Source organism: Giraffa tippelskirchi, chromosome X (genome assembly GCF_054371585.1).
Source record: "Giraffa tippelskirchi isolate mGirTip1 chromosome X, T2T-mGirTip1v1.2.pri, whole genome shotgun sequence".
Classification (NCBI taxonomy): Eukaryota; Metazoa; Chordata; class Mammalia; order Artiodactyla; family Giraffidae; genus Giraffa; species Giraffa tippelskirchi.
In genome coordinates, this window is record NC_137289.1 from 4020873 (window position 1) to 4045730 (window position 24858).

Consider the following 24858-nt stretch of genomic DNA (forward strand, 5'->3'; position numbering starts at 1 on the left):
TTTGTAGTGCCCCTCTTGAAGGCTCTACAATGCTGTTAAGGATCATCTGCTCTTGGAGCTATGTAGAAAAGGCACCGTCTCCTGCTCCCTCCTTTTTTTTCTGATGGATAAACAGAGGCCCAGAGGGCTTCAGTGACTTGTACAGCAGAATGAGGCCCCAGCTGCATTATCTTGGGGAGTGTGCTGCTCTAGGGCCTGCCTGACCACCTCTCCGTTCTGTGTAAAGGGGAAAATACTATACTCCAGGAGTTGGTGATGGACAGGGAGGCCTGGCGTGCTGCAGTCCATGGGGTCACAGAGTCGGACATGACTGAGAGACTGAATTGAACTGAACTATAGTTGGGGAGGGTGGTTGCTTCAACGGATTTTTATTTCTCACAGATCTAGAGGCTGTCAAGGAGATCAAGATCAAAGTGACAGCAACGTGGGTTTTATTATGAAACCTCTTCGATTGGCTTGTAGGTAGCCACCATCTTGTTGTGAGCTGATATGAGTGCCTCTTTGTGCACACAGCATGAGGGAGCAAGCCCTTTGTGTCTCTTCTTCCAGGTGCACTAATTCTATGAGGACCCCACCTTTATGACCTCATCTACAGCTAATCACCTCCCAAAGGCCCCACCTCCAAATACCATCCCATTAGTGAGAGAGCTTTAACATATGAGTCGGGGCGGGGGGGCAGGCATTCAGTCCACAGCATCTTGGTAGAGATCTGGCTGCCTGGCAAATGTCAAGCTTCTCCTGTGGGTCTGTGGCCTCACTGCTCCTTCAACTTACCACTGGGGATGGGGGCTTCCTTTGCCTTATTCCAGCAATGGCTCAATAGTTTAAGCCTGACATTCACAGCACCTGATGACCTCAGGTTGGGTTATCCAAGCACCCTCTACCCCTTCTTCCCCTCCCCATTGCACACATCTGGGAAGATGCTCTCCTTGGTGCTTGACTGAGAGCAAATCACTCTTCCTCCAGGGAGTACATTTGCCCGAAAGAAGAGAAGGAACCTGGGTGTAGATCAGATGGGCACTGTGCCCTTGAGCAACAGGCTCACCTCTGATGGGCTATACCGGGCACAGCCACAGTCTACAGAGAGAGGGTAGCACCAGGCCAACTGTGTCGGGCCTCAGCTACCCAGAGGGCTTGGGCACACGGCCACTTGGGAAGGTAGGTGCTATTTCTAGGTTCCCAAAGTCAATTCTAAGTTCACAGAGAGTTGTAGTCAAAGATAGTTTTTATTAAGCAGCAGAACTGTGATGATTTTAGCACAATTTGTTGACCTATTTCAGCTTCCCACAGTTGGATTGCTATTTCCCATGGGTTTCCCCAGCACAAATGTGGAGGAGGTGCAGGCCTCGATGGTTGAATCCAAGGCCTCGGAATTCTCACAGCTTGAGATGGAACAGCTGCTTACTAGATTGCAAACCGTGCTGGAAAATATTTCTTGGCAGAAAAAAGGGTATTCTAAGCCAAGCAGACTGCAGCCTGCCTGCCCATGGTAGAATAGGTAAGCGCAACACTGGGCAGCAAAATTTCCAAGACACAGGTTGTGAAGAACTAACAATGAGAACAGAATGTATTAGGAAAGAAAACCAAGTCTTCAATCCCCACACTCTACCCCCCACCCTCCACCCCCCACCCCCCAGTCCAGGGAACCTGGAGGTCCCCTGGACATGCAGGCCTCATTGGCCTGTATCCCCTGCCCCTTCTCTCAAGGCCTGAGAGAAAAGTAGAGCTGGTGCGGCTCTACGGATCCCAGTGGGACTGCTAATGTGATGTAGAGGAGTTTAGCTGGTTCGGCCCATTATTCCCAGAGGCTTGGACAATCTCCAGTCCTGAAGAATGCTGGACTTGTTCAGTGGGCGCCGCCTGCTGAGAGAAAGGGGACAAGATGGAGTCCTTTGCTAGAGTTCCTGGGCCCATTTTGCAGTGGTGTGAGGATCCCTTTGGTCTGAGCCAGTAAGCTGCTGAGAAGGACGTCTTTGGAAAACACAAGCCTGCAAGGTGCAGGTAGAAGCTGGAGCTGGGGAAATGAGGTCCCCCCCTGCTTCTCTCTCCCAACAGCATAGTAGCTTAAAGAGCAGCAGAAGTAGGCCTGGGCTCTCCAGAAACTTGTCTGAATGCCTAAGGCTACCAGATTCCCTGTCTGGCTTCCCCTGGCCCAGCTCCCGACCAGCCATGAAGGTATTAGAAGGTCTCTCTGGCCTCTCCCTGCCTCTACCTTTAGGTCTCACCATTCTACACAGACTATATGACTTCCATGCAGAGCCTCACTGGCAGCTACCTGGCTCACTCAACATGACACGGAGAGTTAACAACCCATTCTGGCCTGCGGACAGGGGAGGAAGGATGGACACGCTGATGGCATCACCAAGAGTGGACTATGGGGCTCTTTGTGCTGGAGAAAGAGGGACCCTTTGGGCTGGTTTTTGAAGGTGATAGATTTCAATGAGTTGAACTCAAGGGGGTGGAGGGCAAGGCTGGGGAAACAGGAGGAGCAGGGCTGGGTTATGGGCAGAGGCTGGAGGTGTTGGAGGACCTGGGGAGAGCAAGGCTCCAGAGCATGGAGAAAAGGAGCCAGGGCAGGGTGTGGGACCCCCCGCAGTCTTGTGGACAGGGAGCATCTGACACGGTCCTCCCCTTGGCTGCTCCCCTGGTTCCTCTCCCACCTGTGTCACATCCCCGGGTCCTCCTTTCTCCACTAACTGGGCATCTGCCTCTCAGGGTAAGTGCCTTGAGAACACGCACTGAGGGTCTCAGCAGAGTCTGGCTTTCTAAATGAACCACAGCGTCCACTGACCATCTGATGGCATCGTGCAGGCTGTCCCTCTGATGGGCCACCTTTCTGGAGGGCTGGTGGCTCAGCTGGTCAAGGGGTGTTTGTGAAATGAATCATACCATTTAAAATACTCAAACTCCTTCATTCTGCCTTAGTTTACTGGATTTTTGTTGTGGTTATTTTTTTTAAGGGGTTAAGCTCTTTTAAGATTTCTAAAGCCAGAACCCAAACATCCTTTGAAAGTGGCATTAGTCAGATTGAGAGTTAGTGGTCCCCAAGGGGACTGCTGGGAGTGTACCTGGGAGCCAAACCTGCTATGTGACTGTGGTCTCAACCAGCTCCCATCCCTTCCCTAGCAACATGGCCACTGCAGATGGTCCCCAAGGTGGGGTTTGCCCTGCCAAATATGGGGCACTCCATGGTTGGATGCCAGGCACTCATCAGAAGGACTCCTGGTTTATTTTCAATATGAGGAAATGCACCCACACCAGGCCTTGGATTTTGTAGCAGAACTAAAGATACAGAAGTTCAGAAAGGTATCCCATCTAGGGCATTGGATTCAGCATATGGCAAGACACTCTGCCCAGGGAACACATTTTTGAGAAGTTTCCAAGTAGGACTGCATTTAATATCTATGAGAACAGCTCACTTTTTCATGGAAGCCTAGAGAGTCTTTTTGCTCAGCCGTGACCCCCATGTGGGTACCCATCCTCAAATTTTCTTGTGCTTTAAAGTGTGGATTTCACACACGGAGCATATGCAGAAGGGGTGTAGCCCTGTGCAGAACCTCCAACCTGGGTCAGGGGCAGAGAAAAAGGGAGTGCTATACCTGAGCACAGGTGGCTTGGCCCAGGGTGGCCTGCTCATTGGGAGCCAAATTACTCACTTGGACTGCTTGGTAAAGATGATTCTGCGGGTCTTGAGGCTGTTGCCAGAGGCGGACATAGTCCTGTGGAGTCTCCAGAGTAACAAGCTGTGGGTTGTGGGTGATGGCAGTAGTCTGAGGTGGGTTGGTAGAATAAACGGTATGGGACCCTGGGCCGTGGGTCACAGAGAAATGACTCATGCGGGGCTGATGTTGGTTTTCAGGAAAAAATCTGTAATAGAAGAAACATGTTACAGAGACATGGGTCTAGCAATGAGGCCCAAGAGACAGAGTCTTGCTCATTAAGAGGTGCTCAAAGAACCTTTGGTTTGGGTCGCCAAATCAGGAGTCACTTGCTTGGACTCTCACTTTGGCCTGAATAAGACTCAGTTCTCCAAATTAAGGCAAATGGAAACACAGAAAATTTAGTCATTTGTATCAAGTGGTATTGTTGCTATTACTTGGACGGTCCTGCTTCTTTCAAGATGGTGATCTCTGTGTAAGTCACTTCACCGACTCTGAAGTCAGGGACTTGCCCTTCATCAGTGAAGGAGCCCAAGACCCAGAGGGGCTACAAGTCCACTTTCTCCTCTAAGTCCAGGGCTCCTCTATCACCCTTGATACAACTTGAGGGTTGTGTGATAAACAGAGATTTCTGAGCATCACCCTAGACTCTGAATATGCACTTTCAACAACCTCCTCAGATTAATTCTGATAATCAGGCCAGTGGGAAACATGGCACTAACCCATCCCACACGTCAGGGTCACTGTTCCTAAAGGAATACCCAGAAGGAACTCAGGAGAGCTTTAGGAGACCCACTCAGAGACTGGCATTCATTCAAAAATAAATATTGGGCGCCAAGACTATGCTTACTCCACCTTTCATTGCTGAGCAGAACCTTCTTTTTCTGGCATTGAGACCAAAGTTTTTATCCCTAGGCAGAAACTGTGTTCCTGTCCTCATACTGCCTCCCAGGACTTGGTCTTTCTGTGTTCTTGGCTCTTTAGGTATCCAATGCCATACGGCTTGTCAGTGCCATGGAGACCCCTTCACCTGCTCTACTGTGACCACAGGATCCCAGGAAAATGGAAGCAGGGAGTTAGGAGCCAGGAGTCACTCAGCTGGGGATGCTCAAGACTTCCTGATAGACCCCCTGTGCTGTGAGACTGGGTTTGCCTAGAAAAAGTCAAGCAATTTCAAGATCGGCATGCTACTTCCCTAGCTTGGAGACTTCCTGATCTAGCCTTCTTATTTTCATGGAGACACCTCTGTTCCATCAAGGCATGCTCAGCTATGGATCATGCCAGCAGAGGCAGAGAGGCCACAGAGCAGGATGAATGGGAGCACGTTGCTCAGGATAAGGGGACTTTGGGTGCCCATGGGCACGTCGCCCATGGTCTCGGTCGTGATGTCCAGCCACCATCGGAAAGCAGTGACCTTAGACCTTATGACCATCTCACATCCTTCTTACCTGAGTCTACCATTTTCTCGGCCATTGAAGTTTTCAGCGCGATAGTAGCCAGGGGCATTGACGTTTTCAGCACGATAGTAGCCAGGGGCACTGAGGTTTTCAGCACGATAGTAGCCAGGGGCACTGAGGCTTTCAGCACGATAGTAGCCAGGGGCACTGAAGTTTTCAGCGCGATAGTAGCCAGGGGTACTGAGGTTTTCAGCACGATAGTAGCCAGGGGCACTGAAGTTTTCAGCACGATAGTAGCCAGGGGCACTGAGGTTTTCAGCACGATAGTAGCCAGGGGCACTGAAGTTTTCAGCGCGATAGTAGCCAGGGGCACTGAGGTTTTCAGCACGATAGTAGCCATAGGGCTGCTGTTCAGCTACCATTTTGAAAGGAAGAAATGTGGGTGGTGGTGGTGGTGGTGGTAATGGTGGTAGTGGTGGTAGTGGTGGTGGTGGTGGTGGTGGTGGTGGTGGTGGTGGTGGTGGTGGTGGTGGTAGGGGTAGGGGTAGGGGCATGAAGTTATTGTTGTAGCGTAACATGGAGGAGTTAGGTTGGCTTGGCAGGACTACCTGCAGCACTTGGCTCTCCCCAGTGATATTATACTGTTGTGGCTGCTCGGGCAGCTGCTGCTGCTGCTGCTGCTGCCCCTGCTGCTGCTGCTGCTGCTGCTGCCCCTGCTGCTGCTGCTGCCCCTGCTGCTGCTGCTCCTGCTGCTGCCCCTGCTGCTGCTGCTGCTGCTGCCCCTGCTGCCCCTGCTGCTGCTGCTCCTGCTGCTGCTGGTATTTCACCTCCTCCTGCTGCCCCTGCTGCCCCTGCTGCTGCTGCTCCTGCTGCTGCTGGTATTTCACCTCCTCCTGAATGGGCACCTGCATCCACAGGAAAGAGAGAAGAGCAACTCAGTGCCTGCCAGAGCCTCATACATGGAACAAACTCTCCATCCTCTGCGGCAGAAGGCAACAGGAACAATTCCTCTTTGGGCGCCCTGGCAGTTTGGTGACTCTCCGCTCCTGGGTGTGAGAAGCTATGGTCCAGAACCCATGCACACGAACGCATGCATGTGTGCCCAGGTCCAGCTGGCCTGGACATTTTGTCTCAGGCAAACAAACTGCACCCAACCGGGAAACCACCACTCCCATCAGAGAAACAGGGGAGGAGCCCATGCTTTCATGAGAATGAACTCTGCCTTTGGCTACAGCGATGAAAGCAGCCTGCCGTACCTGGGAAGATGTGTCAAAAGTCTGCTGAAGCTCCTTGGGGAGCTGGGAAGAATATGGTAAGCATGAATCACTGACAGATGTGGCCTCCGAGATATCGGAGAAGGGACTCCTTGTTGCCTCAGAGCGTGGTTTCTTGGGCGCTGGCTCCAGAAAATCGGGACTGTGAACACGGACTGGGATAGACTGCAGCACCTGTAAGGACACAGTATCACAAAGGTCTTACTCAGGGGCCACAGCTTTCCTTAGGACAGAAGGCATGCTGGTCATGGAGCAAGACTGCCTACAGGCCAGCTCACAGAAAGCCTTGGCCCATCTCAGCTCCTGCAACTAAGAGAAAAGGAGCAAAGCTCTAAGTCCCTGCTGAAGATCATTCTAGATGTGCCATGCTGCCCTGGAGGCAGCTGCCCTCACTACTAGCAGGCCCTATCAACTAACCCCTTGAAGGCTGTCCAGGTCCCTTACTCGTCTCCCTTTTGCCACTGGCATAGAACTGGTCTCTGACCTGTGGCTTGCAATCGTTCATCTCTTGGAGCTGCTCCTTCAAACTTTCCAGGGAGCTCCTCTGGTTTTTTATTTCGGTTTGCAGTATCTGTGTCTGCTCGTTCAGCTGCTCCTGGAATTTCTTCATCATTTCCTCCTCCTGTCTCTTGATGTATGATGTGATGTGCGGTGACAGCCGTAGGAGCTGTGGGGAGACATCATTATGGTTCATATATGGGGCCACCAGCTTCTCCAAATTCTACCACATTGTTTCATTCCCAAGCTTTGGCACACTGAGAATGTGAACAACACCCCAACCCTGATTTCATTCACTACTAGAAAGTGTGAAGAAATGGTTAGGGAATCCAGAAATCCTATAATCAGAAAAGATTATGGGGAATGTTTAGTCTAATTTTCCTCAAACCTAAACTATGGGATTAACTCAGAGACATGAAATAACCTTCCCACAGTCCTTAGTGAAAGAGTCAGAGTGTAGCAGGTCAGATCACAAATGAGACATGTGGAAATATCCATCAAAGCTCCTGCTAGTGACGTAGGAAGAAGAAGGAGGCTCAACTGGCACTTCCTTTCATCCAGGCACTTGTCTAAGCACCATCAGAATCCACAGATCTGACTTTCACACAACCATGGTGGCCACACACAACTATAGTACTTGGAGGAACACTCTCCCCTTAGCCCTGGAAATCTAATTTTAACTTGAGTATCAGCCTCAGATCTACCAATAAACAAATGTATATGTGTGCTTAGTCACTCAGTCGTGTCTGACTCTTTGTGACCCCATGGACTGTAGCCCACCAGGCTCTTCTGTCCATGGGGATTCTCCAGGCAAGAATACTAGAGTGGGTTGTCATGCCCTCTTCCAAAGGATCTTTCCAACCCAGAGATCAAACCCAAGTCTCCCACATTGCAGGCGGATTATTTACTGCCTGAGCCACCAGGGAAACCCGAGAATACTGGAGTGGGCAGCCTATCCCTTCTTCAGGGGATTTTCCCGACCCAGGAATCGAACCTGCATTACAGACAGATTCTTTACCAACTGAGCTACCAGGGAAGCCCAAACAAACGTATAGGTTGATAAAATTAGAAACTGTGTTGCAGGACAAACTAATGCTTTGCATTGGCAGTGAAGAAGGGATGAGGCAAGTCACATTTGAAAGGGAAGCTGGGAAAAGAGCCTTGTGCAGACCATACACATTTAGGTGGCCAGGGAACTTAAATGCTGCTGCCAGGAGGCATGTTCTAAAGCACAGATTTGATTGGGGAAGTGACATGCTCAGATCAGTGCTGTAGAACATGTCTTCGGGCAGCAGTGTGGAAGATGAACTGACAGGACAAAGTAAGTCTAGAGTCAGAAAAAAACCTAGTGAGGAGGCTGTAGAGTTAATTTAAGATAGAGATAACTGGGACCTGAAACAGATCAGAGACAGGACACAGACAAAAGAGTCAGGGGAGTGTCCAAGATGGAAGAGTAGGAAGGCCCTGAGCTCATCTGCTCCCATGGGCACATCAGAATTCTATCTACTGAGCAACTATTGATGAGAAAGATCTGAAGACCAGCACAAAAGATCTTCTACAACTACAGATCTTCTCTACAGAGAAGGAACCATGAAGAGATGGGTAGCAAGACTGGAGTTGCACGATAGTACAGACACATACCCTAGGGTAGGTGACCCACAGACATGAGGACAATTACAATTGCAGAGATTCTCCCCAGGGTGTGAGAGGTCTGAGCCCCACATCAGACTTGCCAGACTGAGGGTCCTGCCCGGGAAGCTGAGTTCCCAGATCATTTGGCTTTGAAGGCCAGTGGGACTTACTTTCAGGAGAGCCAAGGGGCATAGGAAATAGAGATTTCACTCTTACAGGATACACACAAAGTCTCACATGCTCCTGAATCCAGGGCAGAAGCAGTAACTGGATAGGAGGCTGGGTCAGACCCACCTGCTGATCATGGACAACCTCCCAAGAGGCAGAAGGCAACTGCGGCTCCCCCCAGGGCCCATAGACACTGACAGTAGCCACTTTTGGAGGTCATTCTCCTATGTGGACACTGGTGTTGGCAAGGGCCATTGTGGGATCCTCTCTAAAGCTTATTAGCCCTGGGACCCAGCCCTGCCCTGGCCCAACAGTCTATAGGTGCCAGTTCTGAGATGCCTCTGGCCAAGCAAATAGCCATACAAGGATACAGGCCCACCCACTAACAGGCTGGCTGCCTCAGGACCACCTGAGCTTTCAGCTACCTCTGGACCCGACCAAATCCACCAGCAGGCTCAGGACATGGACTTGCCCACCAGTGAACTGGCACTACTCCTGGGACCTCCTGGGTCCCCACCTTGCTCACTAGCTGGGCAACATCAGCTCTGGGACCCCAAGGGCTCTGCAGCCAGAGATATCAGGTCCCAGCTCCATTCACCAGGTGCTGGCACTGTCCCCAAGACACCCTGGGTCCCAGGCCAATCCACTGGCAGGAAGATACCACCTCCAGGACCACAGTAGCCCCACAGATGGCCCTGTCAGGACCTCGTCTAAAGACATCACCAAAAAACTACTAGAATTTATAAATGAATTTGGTAAAGTCGAAGATACAAAATTAATATATGGAAATCTGTTGCATTTGTATACATTATCGACAAACTATCTGAAAGATAAATTAATAAAATAATTCCATTAATAATTACATCAAAAACAATAAAATCCTTAGGAATAAAGCTATCTAAGGAGTTTAAAGACCTGTACTCTGAAAACTGTAAGACACTGGTGAAAGAAACTAAAGATGACATGAACAGATGGAAAGTTATACTGTACTCATAGATAGAAAGAAATAGTGTTGTCAAAATGACCATACTACCTGAGGCAATGTACAGATTCAAAACAATCCCTATCAAAATACCAATGGTGCTTTTCACAGAAGTAGAACAAATAATTCTAAAATTTTGTATGGAAACACAAAACACACTGAATAACCAAGACAATCTTGAGAAGGAAGAACAAAGCTGGAGGTATCATGCTTGCTGACTTCAGACTATACTACAAAGCTACTGTAATCAAAACAGAATTGTACTGGCACAAAAACAGACATATAGATCAATGGAACAGAAGAGAGAACCCTGAAATGCACCCACACTTATATGGGTAATTAATTTACAACAAAGGTGGCAAGAATATACAATAGAGAGAAAACAGTCTCTTCAATAAGTGTTGTTGGGAAAACTGTACAGCTAGACACCAAAGAATCTCACAACATACATAAAAATAAATTTAAAATGGGTTAAAGAGTTAAATGTAAGCCTTGAAGCCATAAAACTTCTAGAAGAAAACATAGGCAGTATGCTCTTTGGTATCAGTCTTAGTAATATTTTTTGATATGTCTCCCCAAGCAAGGGAAACAAAAGCAAAAGTAAACAAATGGGACTATGTCAAACTAAAAAGCCTTTGGACAGCAAGGGAAACTATCAACAAAATGAAAAGGCTGCCTACAAAATGGGAGAATATATTTGCAAAAGAAATATCTGATAAGTAGTTAATATCCAAAATACACAAAGAACTGATACAATTCAACATCAACAAACAAATAAACAGTCCCCAAATGGGCAGGGGATCTGAACAGATATTTTTTTCCAAAGAAGACATACAGATTCCCAACAGGCAGGGAAACATATGTACACCCATGGCAGATTCATGTCAATGTATGGCAAAACCAATACAATATTGTAAAGTAAAAAAATAGATAAATTTTTAAAAAATCACAATGAGATGTCATCTCACACCTGTGAGAATGGCTATTATCAAAAAGACAACAAACTGGAGCCCATTATACAGAGTGAAGTAAGCCAGAAAGAAAAACAACAATACAGTATACTAATGCATATATATGGAATTTGAAAGATGGTAACGATAACCCTATATGCGAGACAGAATAAGAGACACAGACGCATGGAACAATTTTATGGACTCTGAGGGAGAAGATGAGGGTGGGACGTTCTGGGAGAATGGCATTGAGACATGTGTATTGTCATATGTGAAACAGAGCACCATTCCATGTTCGATGCATGTGACAAGGGCTCAGGGCCGGGGCAATGGGATGATCCAGAAGGATGGGATGGGGAGGGAGGTGGGTGGGGGGTCCGGGAAGGGGAACACATGTAAACCCATGGCTGATTCATGTCAATGTATGGCAAAAACTATTACAATATTGTAAAGTAATTAGCCCCCAACTAAAATAAATAAATTTATTAAAAAAAAAAAAAAAAGACAACAAATAATCAAAGTGTTGGTGAAGATATAGAGAAAAGGGGGCCCTCCTGCATTGGTGGTGGGAATGTAAATTGGTACAGTCCCTATGGAAAACAGTATGGAGACTCCCCAAAAACTTAAAAATGAAACCAGCATAAGGGCCAGAAATTCCCCTCCTGGGTATTTATCTGAAGAAAAGAAACACACTAATTAGAGAAGATATATGTAACCCTATGTTGACTGCAGCACTATTTACAATAGCCAAGATATGGAAGCAACGTAAATGCCTATCAAAAGATAAATGAATAAAGATGGAGCATATATACAATTGAGATTCCCAGGTAGCACAATGGTAAAGAACCCACGTGCCAATGCAGGAGATGCAAGAGACACAGTTTCAACTCTTAGATCAGGAAGATCTCCTGGAGAAGGAAACGGCAATCCACTCCAGTATTCTTGCCTGGAAAACTCCATGGACAGAGGAACCTTGTGGGCTACAGTCCTTGGGGTCACAAAGAGTCAGACACGACTGAGAAACTGAGCACAGCACAAACATATAATTGGAATATTATATGTTATATGAAATATATATTCTCAGTCATTAAAAGGAATGAATCTTTGTCATTTGCAGCAACATGGGTGGACCAATAGTTAAGTCAGAAAGAGACCAACACGTGCTGCTGCTGCTGCTAAGTCGCTCAGTCGTGTCCGACTCTGTGCGACCCCATAGACGGCAGCCCACCAGGCTCCACCGTCCCTGGGATTCTCCAGGCAAGAATACTGGAGTGGGTTGCCCTTTCCTTCTCCAGTGCGTGAAAGGGAAAAGTGAAAGTGAAGTCGCTCAGTCGTCCGACTCTTAGCGAACCCATGGACTGCAGCCTACCAGGCTCCTCCGTCCATAGGGTTTTCCAGGCAGGAGCACTGGAGTGGGGTGCCAGTGCCTTCTCTGGACAAACACATTGCTTTCACTTAAATATGGAAAGGCAAAAGCAAAACAAATGAACAAGTAAGACAAATCAGAATCAGAGTCATAGATACAGAGAACAAACAGGTGGCTGCCAGAGGGGACAAGAGTGAGGTGTTAGAGGAAAAGATGAAGAGACTAAGAAGTACTAACTTTCAGCTGCAAATTAAACAAGTCACAGATGTGAAAAGTACAGTGTGGGGAACATAGTCAATAATTATGTATCTGTATGGTGACAGGTGGTAACTAGACTTATTGCGGTGATCATTTAAAAATGTATAAAAATATCAGACCACTGTGTTGTATACCAGGAACTAACATAGTGTTCTAGGTCAATTACACTGCAAAAACAAACTCATAGACAAAGAGATCAGATTTGTGGTTTGCACAGGTGAGTGGGGGTGGTGGGGAAATGGATGAAGACAGTCAAAAGATACAAACTCCAAGTTAAAGATAAATAAGTTACAGGGATGTAACATACAACATGATAAAAATATAACTAACACTATTGTATGTTATACATGAAAGCTGTTAAGAGATCAAATCCTAAGAGTTCTCATCACAAGGAAAAAATCTTTTAAAATTTCCCTTCTCCAGCTTTGCTCTCAGTCTTCTGGGTATACTCCAGTCTGTCAGTCCATGGCACCCAGAAATAAGCCTATTACACTATCACAGGCAGAGCCAGGCTACACACATTGCTGATTATTTTGACCATTTTAAACAAAAAGTATATTTAAAGCTTAAAAAGAAATTAACTCAAAGGAGAAGAGAAAGCTATCATCAGTGAAAAGGGAAGCACAACTTTCTAGCACGATAGGGACATAAACAAAGACAAATGTATTTCTTCAGAAATTTTCTTTTAAATAGCTCAAAGAATTTTCAGAGCAGTCTAAAAATCCCTGTAAGGCAAGCAGACCATTTCAGGTGGAGAAACTGAGGCTCAGGGATGTGCCAAGGTCACAGTGCTGGGGCCAAAAAACAGTTGTTTTCTAGCCCTCGTTTCTTCTCATTAGAACAGCATGCCATCTAATGAAGAGACTCACCTAACGCTCAGTAGCTATTGCATACAATTCCACATAACAGACCATAAACTCATTATCTTGGCTGCCAATCCTGATGACAATAATCCTGTCTAATATAATCACCCAAACCTGTGATTATGTAGATAAATTTGGGGGTAGAACAACAGAGTCATGAATCCAACTGTTTTGATTTGGCCTTGAACCATACATTGGTGCTGACCGTTGAAAGTGGGATATATCTAACATTCTGATAATCCCATTGGGGAAACCTAGCTTGTGGTGGGGACAGTTAGCATCTCCTCACAGATAATGAGCAGAGCGCTTAAAAACAGCCTCTTTTGTTAGTAGTTAAACTTCCTATTTGACTCAAACTTTCTCTCAAGCACAGAGTGTCTTTGGATATTTCACGTTAAGAAGAGAACAGTACTTTGTCTTACTTCAAGAACCTCCAATCTCCCTGTTGGCTAGGGCCCATTGGATTCTCAGCAGCATCAGAAAATCCAGTACAACAGAAATGGTGATACAGTTTAAAAAAAACAAAGATGTGTGCTTTCTGCAAAGTTAAATTGAGCACAAGAGTGGAAATCTGGGGCTTTGCAGGGATAACAGTACAGACAGATATGTGGAGCAAGACTCCCAGAGCACCCGATCTCTGATATCAGCAGCCAAACTAGAGGACCAGTCTTTTGCTCCACCTGGTTCGCCTGGTCTTCCTGGGTCTGCTGGTACTGCTCATACTGCTGGTACTACTGGTCCCCCAGGCCCTTCTGCTCCACCTGGACCACCCAGCCTACCCGGTACTCTTGCTCTTTCTGGTCCTCCTGGTCTTCCTTGTCCTCTTTGTCTTCCTGGTCTTCTTGATCCTCCTGGTCCTCTTCATCTTCCTCCTGGTCCTCTTCATCTTCCTCCTGGTCCTCTTCATCTTCCTCCTGGTCTTCTTCATCTTCCTGGTTCTCCTGGACTTCCTTGTCTGACTCTTCTGTCTCATCCAGATCATCCAACTTGTGTATACGCTTCGACTCACACACATAAGTCCTACGTCTCTTCTTAGGTTCTGATTCAGAGCTCTGCACTGAGTACGTTTCTGAAGAAGAAAAGATTGGAATTCATGATGAAAAAGGCTAAATTACTAACATCCCAAAACAGATTACACAGATTTCTCTGTATATTTCTTGTTATATATCATAGAAACAGGAAAGTACAGTTTTATTCTATGTTATGGATTAGATGCACCAGGTACCAGGATTAATTCAGAACATTATTTAAAAATCTATTCACATTTGAAAATGAAGTAAAAGGAGGGAATGTCTCACTTTACCTTCATACACCCAAGCATAAGCAGGCACCCAACTCATTCACGTTGTGTCTTTTCACTATAAAAGTTCTTTTGGCTCTGCTACTTGAATTTGGTACATTTCAACTAATAAAACCAAATCAAACCTAGTCATAAAGCACTTCTGAGAAACTAGGTTCCCAAGCAGACAGGATCTTGGGTCTGCCTGAAGTGCTCTTGCAGGTGGTGTGACATGACTTTCCTTCAGCAGCCCCCAAAAGAAAGTGGAGAACATTAGTTGAATAATGCAAAATGATAGAATCATTTCAGTACAGAGTTTGGCAGTTCTCCTTACACACACTTCCCATAGGACCCAGTAGTCACACTCCCAAGAATTTACCCAAGTGCTTTAAAAGTGTATAGGGACGTTCTGAGAGAATAGCATTGAAACATGAATATTATCATATGTGAAACAGAACACCATTCCAGGTTCGATGCATGAGACAAATGCTCAGGGCTGGGGCAATGGGATGACCCAGAGGGATGGGATAGGGAGGGAGGTGGGAGGGGGTTCAGGATGGGGAACACAGGTAAACCCATGGCTGATTCATGTCAATGTATGGCAAAAACCACTACAATATTATAAAGTAATTAGCCCCCAACTAAAATAAATAAATTTATTTAAAAAAAAGTGTATAGGCACACAAAAAACCTCTATGCAAATGTTTATAGTAGCTCTACTTGTGATCACCAAAAACTAGGAACCAATCCAGATGTTCTTCTTCAGATGCATGAATTAAAAAAAAAAAAAATAAACCACCACGGTGCATTCAAAATGAAGTACTACTCAGCAAGAAAAAAAAGGAATGAACCATTGATTCACACGTTTGCATCTTAAATGCATTTTGTTAAGAGACAGGCCAAAAAGGCTAGACATTGTATGATTCCATTTACATGACATTCTGATAAAAGGAAACCAGAGATGGAGTACAAATCAATGGTTGCCAGAGGATGGGGGGCAGAGTTTGAGTTCAAAGGGGCAGCACAAAGGAATTTGGGAGGTGGCAGAGCTGTTCTGTTTGTACTGTGGTGGTAGATGTATGACTCTTTGCTTTTGTCAAGAATTGTACACCTCAAAGAGCGGATTTTACTTGTGTGTAAACTAAATTGGCCTTACACATTTTCAAAATCACAATCATGGGTTCAGGGACCTTGCCCATGCTCCACCAAAAACAACTGTTTAAAAAGGATTTTTTTTCTTCTTTTTAAAAAAAAATTAATTAGAAGGTAATTATTTAACAATATTATGATGGCTTTTGCCATACATCAACATGAATCGGCTATACATATACACATGTCCCCTCCTTCTTAAATACCCCTCCCACCTCCCTCCCCATCCCACCTCTCTAGGTTGTCGCAGAACACCACAGAGACTTTGGGCTCCCTATGTCATACAGCAAATTCCCACTGGCTACCTAGTGTACATATAGTGTATGTATATGTATGTATATGTTTCAATGGTATTCTCTCAAATCATCCCACTCTCTCCTTCCCCCAAAAGTCTGTTCTTTATGTCTGTGTCTCCTTTGTTGCTCTGCAAATAGGATCGTCAGTACTATCTTTCTAGATTCCATATATATGTGTTAATATATGGTACTTGTCTTTCTCTTAAAAGGATTTTTTTAAACAAAGCTTTGAGATTGACGGAAATACTGGAAGAATTTTTAACTAGAATATTTCAAAAATACAGGCATTACTTCTATATATGGGGAGTCTACAAGTTATCAATGATAAGATCAGCTCATCAGAGGGCAAGGTTTGCATCTTGCCTCCACCGCTGTTTTGTATTCTATTTTTTATACCTAAATTGTATTTATGAAATGTCTTTAATATTTAAACTTCTGTAGTAAATATCACTGTTTTTGAGAGACATCACTTCACTCTTTAGTAACAATTCTTACAGTACAGTTTTTTTAAAAAAAGAGGTTTCTTTGGACTGCAATTAATATACCATAGCAGCAAAGGCTGCATAAGTATGGAAAGATAAGGTGCTACTCCTCCAAGGACTGAGATCTAGCACCAATCTTTAGATCAAAACTAAATGGGAAATTTACAATGCTGGTTAGTTCAGGTGTAAAGCAACATGATTCAGTTGTGTGTGTGTATATATACATACATACATATATATATATATACACACACACACACACATATATATATATATACACATATATACATACTTACATACATATATATATATATACATATATACATACTTACATACACACATACATATATATATATATATTCTTTTCCCATATAGGTTATTGCACAGTATTGAGTAGAGTCCTCTGTTCTATACAGTAGGTTCTTATTAGTTATCTATTTTATCAATAGTAGTGTGTATATCTCAGTCCCAATCTCCCAATTTATCCCTTCCCCATGCTTCCCTTTTGGTAACCATAATTTTGTTTTCTATGTCTGTGAGTCCATTTTTATCCAGATTCCACCTACTTCAATAAAAACTTAAAAAAATTAAGCTGGGGATAATAATACCATTCCCAAACACTTGAACCATTGCTGAAATATTCGTTTGCACTGCTCTCAAATCATCATTCAAAAGAAACTTACAGACGATGAAGAAAGTTACAATTCACTTTTGTGATTTCACACCATTATAAACAGAACACTATCTTCATTTGAAAAACTGTAACTACTCTGTTCACTATTTTTCTTTTGAGAATCTCCATCTAAATGTCAAAATGTACCCACCAGGTGATGCAGATGTGCTTGGCGAGGATACTCTGTTGGAGTCATCAGACACAACGGGATTTTCATTAGAGACGTCAGCAGAATCTGGTGATTCAGAAAGTTCAGTCGCTATAGCATTTACTGGTTCCTAGGAATTTCCAAAAGGGGAGGAGAAGATGACATCTCAATTTGGTATCAAAGAGATATATAAAATGACAGGAAATACAGGTAGAACACAAACTTTGATATATTTCATATGATTTCTAACATTGTTTCAATAAATTGAGCACCTAACAGAAAATTATCATGAAACACGTACTTGAAAAAAATTGCTGGAAGGTAACAACAAGCAAAGATTATGGGTGTCACATGCTATCCAACATCAAAACTCAGAAGAGAAATATGGTATAGATGTGGTAAAAGCACAAGCATAAGAAAAATGTGTACCAATCGAAGGCTGTTGCTATATGTATATGTGTGTGTGTGTGTGTATGTGTGTGTGTGTGCAAGCACATTTCAGAGGTGTTGGTAGCATGCTGGTTCAGAAAAGTGGGAAAGCTGTAAGAGAACTACCCTCCACTGATGGGGCCGTTTTTCTGGAGATCTCCACATGCAGACTAGGTTTAGAGAAAGGAAAGGACAATTGGGGGCTGTTTAACCACTTCTCTCTTTTTTATACAAACTAAAGTTGAAAGTATTATTAACAAAAGTACCTTTACTATATAGTAGCAGAGAGTCAGCAATGACCCTGGGGAGCTTCTAGTGCAACCTCCCCATTTGATAGTGTCAAAAAGGAGAAGGTCATACAGCAAGTGAGGAGCAGAATGAGTGATATACTCCAGTGATTTCAAGCTCAGTCTAAGCTATCTGTTGCTTTAAACCATATACATTAGATTCACACTTAGTGATCCACTTCCACTTGTGTAACAACTGGAATCTTTCTGAATAGTCTTGGGCTCACTGTTCATATGAAATTTAAGTACCTGGTTTATCAGTGAAATTTTGGAAATCTCTGCTAAAAGATTGTGTATGTGTTTTTGTGTTTGTTTTGGACTAGATTAACACATAGACTCATGCTCATTTTTCCTTAAGGAAGCTGTTTATTGGAGCACGTTCGTCCAGATCAGGTCCCAGCATTTGAACTTAAGGAAACTGTGCAACTTCACTGTTCAAGTACGCTGTGTTTTGTACTCTTCAAAATGAGCAATATGTTTCTGAGGGTGTGGAAATCTTTTCATTACACTGAAAAAGATATTCTGCTGGGGAGATATTCATTAAGATATGATATGACCTCTCTTTTTCTGTCCTCTTGCTTCTGCTCTTTATTGTAGCTATATATCAATTTAATCACTAGATCTTTGCTTCCCAGGTGATTTTCAAGGGAAATATATACACTTGGATGTTAAGATGTCCATTTTTGCACATTCATAATTTTTAGCCCATCAACAGAAATGCAGTGAGTTTAAGTGATCTTTTTCTTAAATTTATTTATTTTAGTTGGGGGCTAATAACTTTACAATATTGTAGTGGTTTTTGTCATACATTGACATGAATCAGCCATGGGTTTACATGTGTTCCCCATCCTGAACCCCCCCTCCCACCTCCCTCCCCATTAACTATACTTATCTTGTTTACCTAAATCTATCTCCTGTTGGAATGTTCCTCCAGAACAGGAATTTTTCAGTTTTGTTAACTGATGTATCTACTGCCCTCACCTAAAACAGCATCTGTTACAAGGTAGGTGTTGACTAAACATTTGGTCAATGAATCAATAAATGAACCTAAAATGGCCTTTAAAACTAAGTATGTTTAAGAATTTCAAAAATATAAAGAAATGAACTTATGAAACAAAGAATAGGACAATGTGAGAAATCAGAGAGCTTTGCTTTGAAGGTAGATGCTTCATTGTGTAGTAAGAAATATAGATATTGGAACCAGATGGGCCTCAGTTTGAATCTGGGCTCTGCCACTTATTATGTGACTTTGGGCAAGCTTTTCAATAGCAAGAATCCAAGATTCACCATCTGTAAAACTGGAACAATAATGCCTCATAGAGTTGTTGTGGGGGTGAAGCACCTAGCCCAAAGCTTGATACATAAGAAGTCCTCAATAAACTTTAATCATAAGTACCGGTCCTCCTCCCACTCCCTGCACCACTAGAGTGAGTTTCGGCTGACTTTCTTAGGCTACTTTTCTGGACACAATAAGTATCTGTTGAATTAACACATAATTAAGTACCTATCACACTGTAGCTGTATGTGAACCGTGAAATTCCAGATGTTTAAGCTGGATTTAGAAAAGGCAGAGGAACCAGAGATCAAATTGCCAACATCTGTTGGACCATAGATAAAGCAGGAGAATTACAGAAAAAAACATCTACTTCTGCTTTATTGATTACACCAAAGCCTTTGACTGTGTGGATCAAAACAAACTGGAAAATTCTTCAAGAGATGGGAATGCCAGACCACCTTACCTGCCTCCTGAGAAATCTGTATGCAGGTAAAGAAGCAACAGTTAGAACTATACATGGAACAACAGACTGGTTCCAAATTGGGAAAGGAGTATCTCAAGGCTGTATATTGTCACCCTGCTTATTTAACCTACATGCAGAGTACAACAAGCAAAATGCCAGGCTGGACGAAGCACAGGCTGGAATCAAGATTGCCAGGAGAAATATCAATAACCTCAGATACACAGATGACACCACCCTTATGGCAGAAAGTGAAGACAAAATGAAGAGCCTCTTGATGAAAGTGAAGGAGGCAAGTGAAAAAGCTGGCTTAAAATTCAAAATTCAAAAAACGAAGATCATGTTATGCAGTCCCATCACTTCATGGAAAATAGATGGGAAAACAGTGGAAACACTGACAGACTTTATTTTCTTGGGCTCCAAAAATCACTGCAGATGGTGATTGCAGCCATGAAATTAAAAGACACTTACTCCTTGGAAGAAAAGCTATGACCAACCTAGACAGCATATTAAAAAGCAGAGACATTACTTTGCTGACAAAGGTCCATCTAGTCAAAGCTATGGTTTTTTCCAGCAGTCATGTATCGATGTGAGAGTTGGACCATAAAGAAAGCTGAGTGCCGAAAAGTTGATGCTTTTGAATTGTGGTGTTGGAGAAGACTCTTGAAAGTCCCTTGGACTGCAAGGAGATCCAACCAGTCCATACTAAAGGAAATCAGTCCTGAATATTCATTGGAAGGACTGATGCTGAAACTGAATCTCCAATCCTTTGGCCACCTGATGGGAAGAACTGACTTGTTAGAAAAGACCCTGATGCTGGGAAAGATTGAAGGCAGGAGGAGAAGGGGACAACAGAGGATGAGATGGTTGGATGGCATCACCAACTCGATGGACATGAGTTTCAGCAAGCTCCAGGAGTTGGTGATGGACAGGGAAGCCTGGTGTGCTGCAGTCCATGAGGTCACAAAGAGTCAGACACGACTGAGCAACTGAACTGAAGTGAACACTGTAGCTGTAAAATCAGTGGAAGAATCTTTCATGATTACTCCCTGAGTCAGGTTTGTCCTGTCCTCCTCATTAATACATAGCTTGGGCAAAGAGCTTCCAAGTCTCATGTACACTATGGTTCTCCTGCCCTACCCAGCCCCTGGTACAGGCTCAAAGCCAGCATCTTCTGAAAAATTGCCTGACACCTCCAGGCACAATGGATTTGAGTGGGAAAGCATCCTGAAAATGTACAAGCTCCAATTTTGCCAAAATGCCTGTGTAGTGTAACACAGTCCAGGAACAACAGATCTCTACGGATGGGTGACAGAATGTCAATAGCTGGCAACAGCTCATCTAAACTCATCGTTAAAATAAAGTCTTTGGGACAGAGTCAATTAGGAAGAATTTGCTTTGGATTAGCATTGATGCTACTACTTAAAGCCACTGCTGTTCACACAGTGAAGTGATGGTTTTGTGGAGAGAACTTTGTTCTCAATACTTTGCCTTGTTCTCAATTCCTTGCCAGTTAGAGAAGTGAAGTGGAAGTCACTCAGTCGTGTCCAACTCTTTGAGACCCCATGTACTATACAGTCCATGGAATTCTCCAGGCCAGAATACTGGAGTGGGTAGCCTTTCCCTTCTCCAGGGGATCTTCCCAACCCAGGGATCGAACCCAGGTCTCCCGGATTGTAGGTGGATTCTTTACCAACTGAGCTATCAGGGAAGCCTTTTAGTAGCTGTTCTCAACAGAACCTGCTTTATTAAATATAACATAGTCAATAGTAACAGCTGACAGATCAAAATATGATGATACCTGGCAGGGACCAGGGTATGCTTTGTGTGGTTTTCTTCACTCTTCTTTTGCTTAGGTTCAGTTGAGATCCTTGAATCTCTGGGTTTATGGCTTTTATCAAATGTGGACAAATCTCTGGCCATTATCATTTCAAATATTTTTTCTTGTGCTTCCCTCTACATTTCAGAGACTACATTTACATGTACACTTGGCTACTTAAAAAGTTTCTAACAGCTAATTGATACACTTTTCTTTTTAAACTGTTTTTTCTCTTTATTTGGAGAATTTCTATTATAACATCTTTAAATTTCCCAATCTTCAAAATCTGCAATGTTTAATCTGCCATCAGTCCCATCCAGTGTTGTTTTCATTGCTCGAATTTTAACTTGAGACTTTACCCCAGCTTCCACATCTCTACTTGAAATTTTGAACATATGTTAACACATATGTTAATATACCTGTCCACTAATTCTAAAACCTGTATTGGATCTGGGTGAGTTTTTATTGATTGAGTTTTCTCTTCAATAAGAGTTACATATTATTGCTTTTTTAAATGCCTGGTAATCTTTGACTAAATGCCAAATATTGTTAATTTTATTTCTTGGGTATTGGATGATTTTGCATTCCGAGAAACATTTTTCATCTTTATTTTGGAATGTAGTTTAATTACTTGAAAACAATTTGACCCATTTGCTGTTGTTGTTCAGTCAATCAGTCATGTCCAACTCTTTGCAACCCCATGGCCTGTAGCACACCAGGCTTCCCTGTCCTTCACCATCTCCCGGAGCTTGCTCAAACTCATGTCCATTGAGTTGGTGATGCCATCCAACCATTTCGTCCTCTGTCGTCCCCTTCTCCTCTTGCCTTCTATCTTTCCCAGCATCCATTTCTTTTCTAATGAGTCGGATCTTTGCATGAGGTGGCCAAAGTATTGGCGCTTCAGCTTTAGCATTAGTCCCTCCAATGAATATTCAGGGTTGATTTCCTTTAGGATCCCTTTGGTCTTGCCTTAATGATTTGATAGTCAGAACCAAAGCAATAGTCAGCCTGGGGCTAACTTTCCCCCATAACTGAGGCAAGATCTCTCTGTGTACTCTTATGCCTCGTGTCCTGTGTATTATGAGAATTTCCAGTGTGGCAGGTAGAAACAGGAAGCATTACCAACCCTGTATGAATGCTGGCATTGTTCCCTCTAATCCTCTTGTGTGGTTCTCTCCCCTCACAGATCCCCACAGCAACCTTCATCCATGCAGCCCTCTCCTCTCTGGTGCTCTGCTAGCAACTCTAGACTATCTAGTCTCACCTCAGTCTCCCCAGCTCAGGAATTCTCCTGGGATCCCTGTGTGTCTTCCCTCTTGGCTACATGGCCTGGAAACTTGCTAGGTAGTAAGTTATGGCAATTGCAGGGCTCATTTCATTCATTTCCCATCTCTTAAAAGTCCCTGTCTTTTGTTGCCTTCTGTCCATTATCTTGAAAACTGTTACGTCGTGTTTTTTGTCTTTTATTTTTGGCTGTTTTGGGCTGGAAAGTCAGTCTGGTCCCTGCCGCTCCATCTTTATTGGAAACACAAGTTCCCCAATACCATAGTATATTGTCCAGTTACTGAAATGACTAAATTTGAGACTGTCCAAAGACAGACTTTAGCAATAAGTGATAACCAAAGGAAATGGAGTAGCAGGCAAGCTATCATTATAACAAAGTCAAAAACAGATGTGATGGTAGACCGAGACTGAATGGAAATAGCAAAATTAAATAGCAATTGTGCCATTGTGATAAGATTATGAGATTCTTTTAAAAAAACAAACTTACCTTTAAATGTTAAAATTACTTAGGTTTTATAAAGTTTCTAAAGTGAGAGTTTTTTTTAATCCAACTTTCTTCAAAACACTAAGTTGAAGGACTGGATTCTTCACACACATCACACAACAGATCCTGGGTAAATAGGCTATAGGCTATAGGCTATATAACCTCTGATTTCAAAATGCATTCACAAGTCAAAAAGACTTTGAACGATGTCTGGCACAGAGGCTAGCTTAATTCTTTTTAAAGCTACTATAGGGACCATTCCAAGCATGGCTGTTACTGCTCCCAATAAGAAATAACTATAAAATGGCAACTGTGGAATACCACTCATGTTCTATGTCTATATGGGATACTTCTTGAAATTAAAACCTTTATATGTAGGTCAAAGGAGGCTGAATTTGCCACCCCAAAATATGACTTGTTGGCATAAGGGTTATTTTGAGCTGGTTATTTCTAAGAAACAGCAGGCAGAGGAGGAGCTCTGAAAACCAATAGAAGTTACCCTTTTGTAAGATACATTTATATTTATAAGGGAAATCTCCATTTATAAGCATGTCTCCTTTTCTGCACCAGGTAGAAAACGATGACTCTCAGTTTCTAGAAACTTATTAATGCAGAAGGCCAGGACTTAAATCTGCAGAAAAACTTTACCCTTGTTTACTGTGTCCCCACTACTGACTCCCCGCTTCCGACACCTTCCTTTTTTTTTTTTTTTCATTTTTTCCTTTTTATTTTCTTTTTATCTATTCTTTTTCTTTACAGTATTGTATTTGTTTTGCCATGCATTGATATGAATCCACCATGGGTGTACATGTTTTCCCCTTCCAGAACCCCCCTTCCCACCTCCCTCCCCATCCCATCCCTCTGGGTCATCCCGGTGCACCAGCCCCGAGCACCCTGTATCATGCATCGAACCTGGACTGGCGATTCGTTTCACATATGATAATTTACATGCTTCAATGCCATTCTCCCATATCATCCCGCCCTCACCCTCTCCCATAGAGTCCACAATACTGTTCTATATATCTGTGTCTCTTTTGATGTCTCGCATACAGGGTTATCTTTACCAATTTACTAAATTCCATATATATGTGTTAGTATACTGTATTGCCAACACCTTCTTTTATCTTAGCTGAAAATGGTATTTAAGGTGGTGGCTTGAGTCGTTTCAGAAAGTTATTCAATATTCTTGGGTCTCTCCCATGCATGTAAGAAATATATTAATACCCATTACTAAGCTTCCATTCGTCTTTCTCCTGTTAATCTTGTCTTTGAATTACAGGGGCATCTCACCTGAGAACCTAGAAGGGTAGCAGGAAAATTCTTTTCTTCCCCCACCTTGACCACACACATTAACTAAACAGTCAACATTATGGAAATAAGGCATGACTCTATGTACTCAGTGTACGTACTTCTGCATCAACAGTTTCATGTTCTAAGGATTCCGTTCCAGAACATCTTTCCTCTTGAATGCTCCTATAAATAGGTGAAAAGAGAGACAGTAAACACATCTCACTTGCCACTAAATTCTCTGTAATACAGTAAAAATGAGGTTCTGTTAAGAAAAAAAACCAAATACCCCAAATGGTATCACTTGTGCTAAAACCCATGTTACCAAACCCAGAATTAATGCCTAACCTAACTGTAGTCTCAGCCTTTACCAGCAGTGGAATCTTAATCAACCAGCTTGGAACTTCCTAGTCAGCACCAAATAGGTAATCTGTCACATGGTCCTTTATATCCCCCAA

The 24858-nt window shown here is 43.5% G+C and overlaps 1 protein-coding gene across 14 annotated transcripts in view; it reads right to left on the reverse strand.

Moving 5' to 3' along the window:
- Nucleotides 1-1207: 1207 nt before the first annotated feature.
- Nucleotides 1208-24858, reverse strand: part of PASD1 (PAS domain containing repressor 1) — a 121320-nt gene continuing 97669 nt past the window's right edge. For 7 of the 14 annotated variants that reach the window (XM_081564596.1, XM_081564600.1, XM_081564594.1 and 4 more), the window contains 8 exons: nucleotides 24523-24586; nucleotides 17078-17204; nucleotides 13827-14116; nucleotides 6815-6997; nucleotides 6313-6504; nucleotides 5108-5961; nucleotides 3657-3867; nucleotides 1208-1860 (listed from right to left, as the gene is read on the reverse strand). In XM_081564596.1, coding sequence (XP_081420722.1) covers nucleotides 1759-1860; nucleotides 3657-3867; nucleotides 5108-5961; nucleotides 6313-6504; nucleotides 6815-6997; nucleotides 13827-14116; nucleotides 17078-17204; nucleotides 24523-24586 — 2023 coding nt within the window. In that variant the 3' untranslated portion in view covers nucleotides 1208-1758. Of the gene's footprint in view, nucleotides 1864-3656; nucleotides 3868-5107; nucleotides 5962-6312; nucleotides 6505-6814; nucleotides 6998-13826; nucleotides 14117-17077; nucleotides 17205-24522; nucleotides 24587-24858 lie in introns of all 14 variants that reach the window. The other 7 variants (XM_081564589.1, XM_081564592.1, XM_081564587.1 and 4 more) reach the window with 1 other exon arrangement.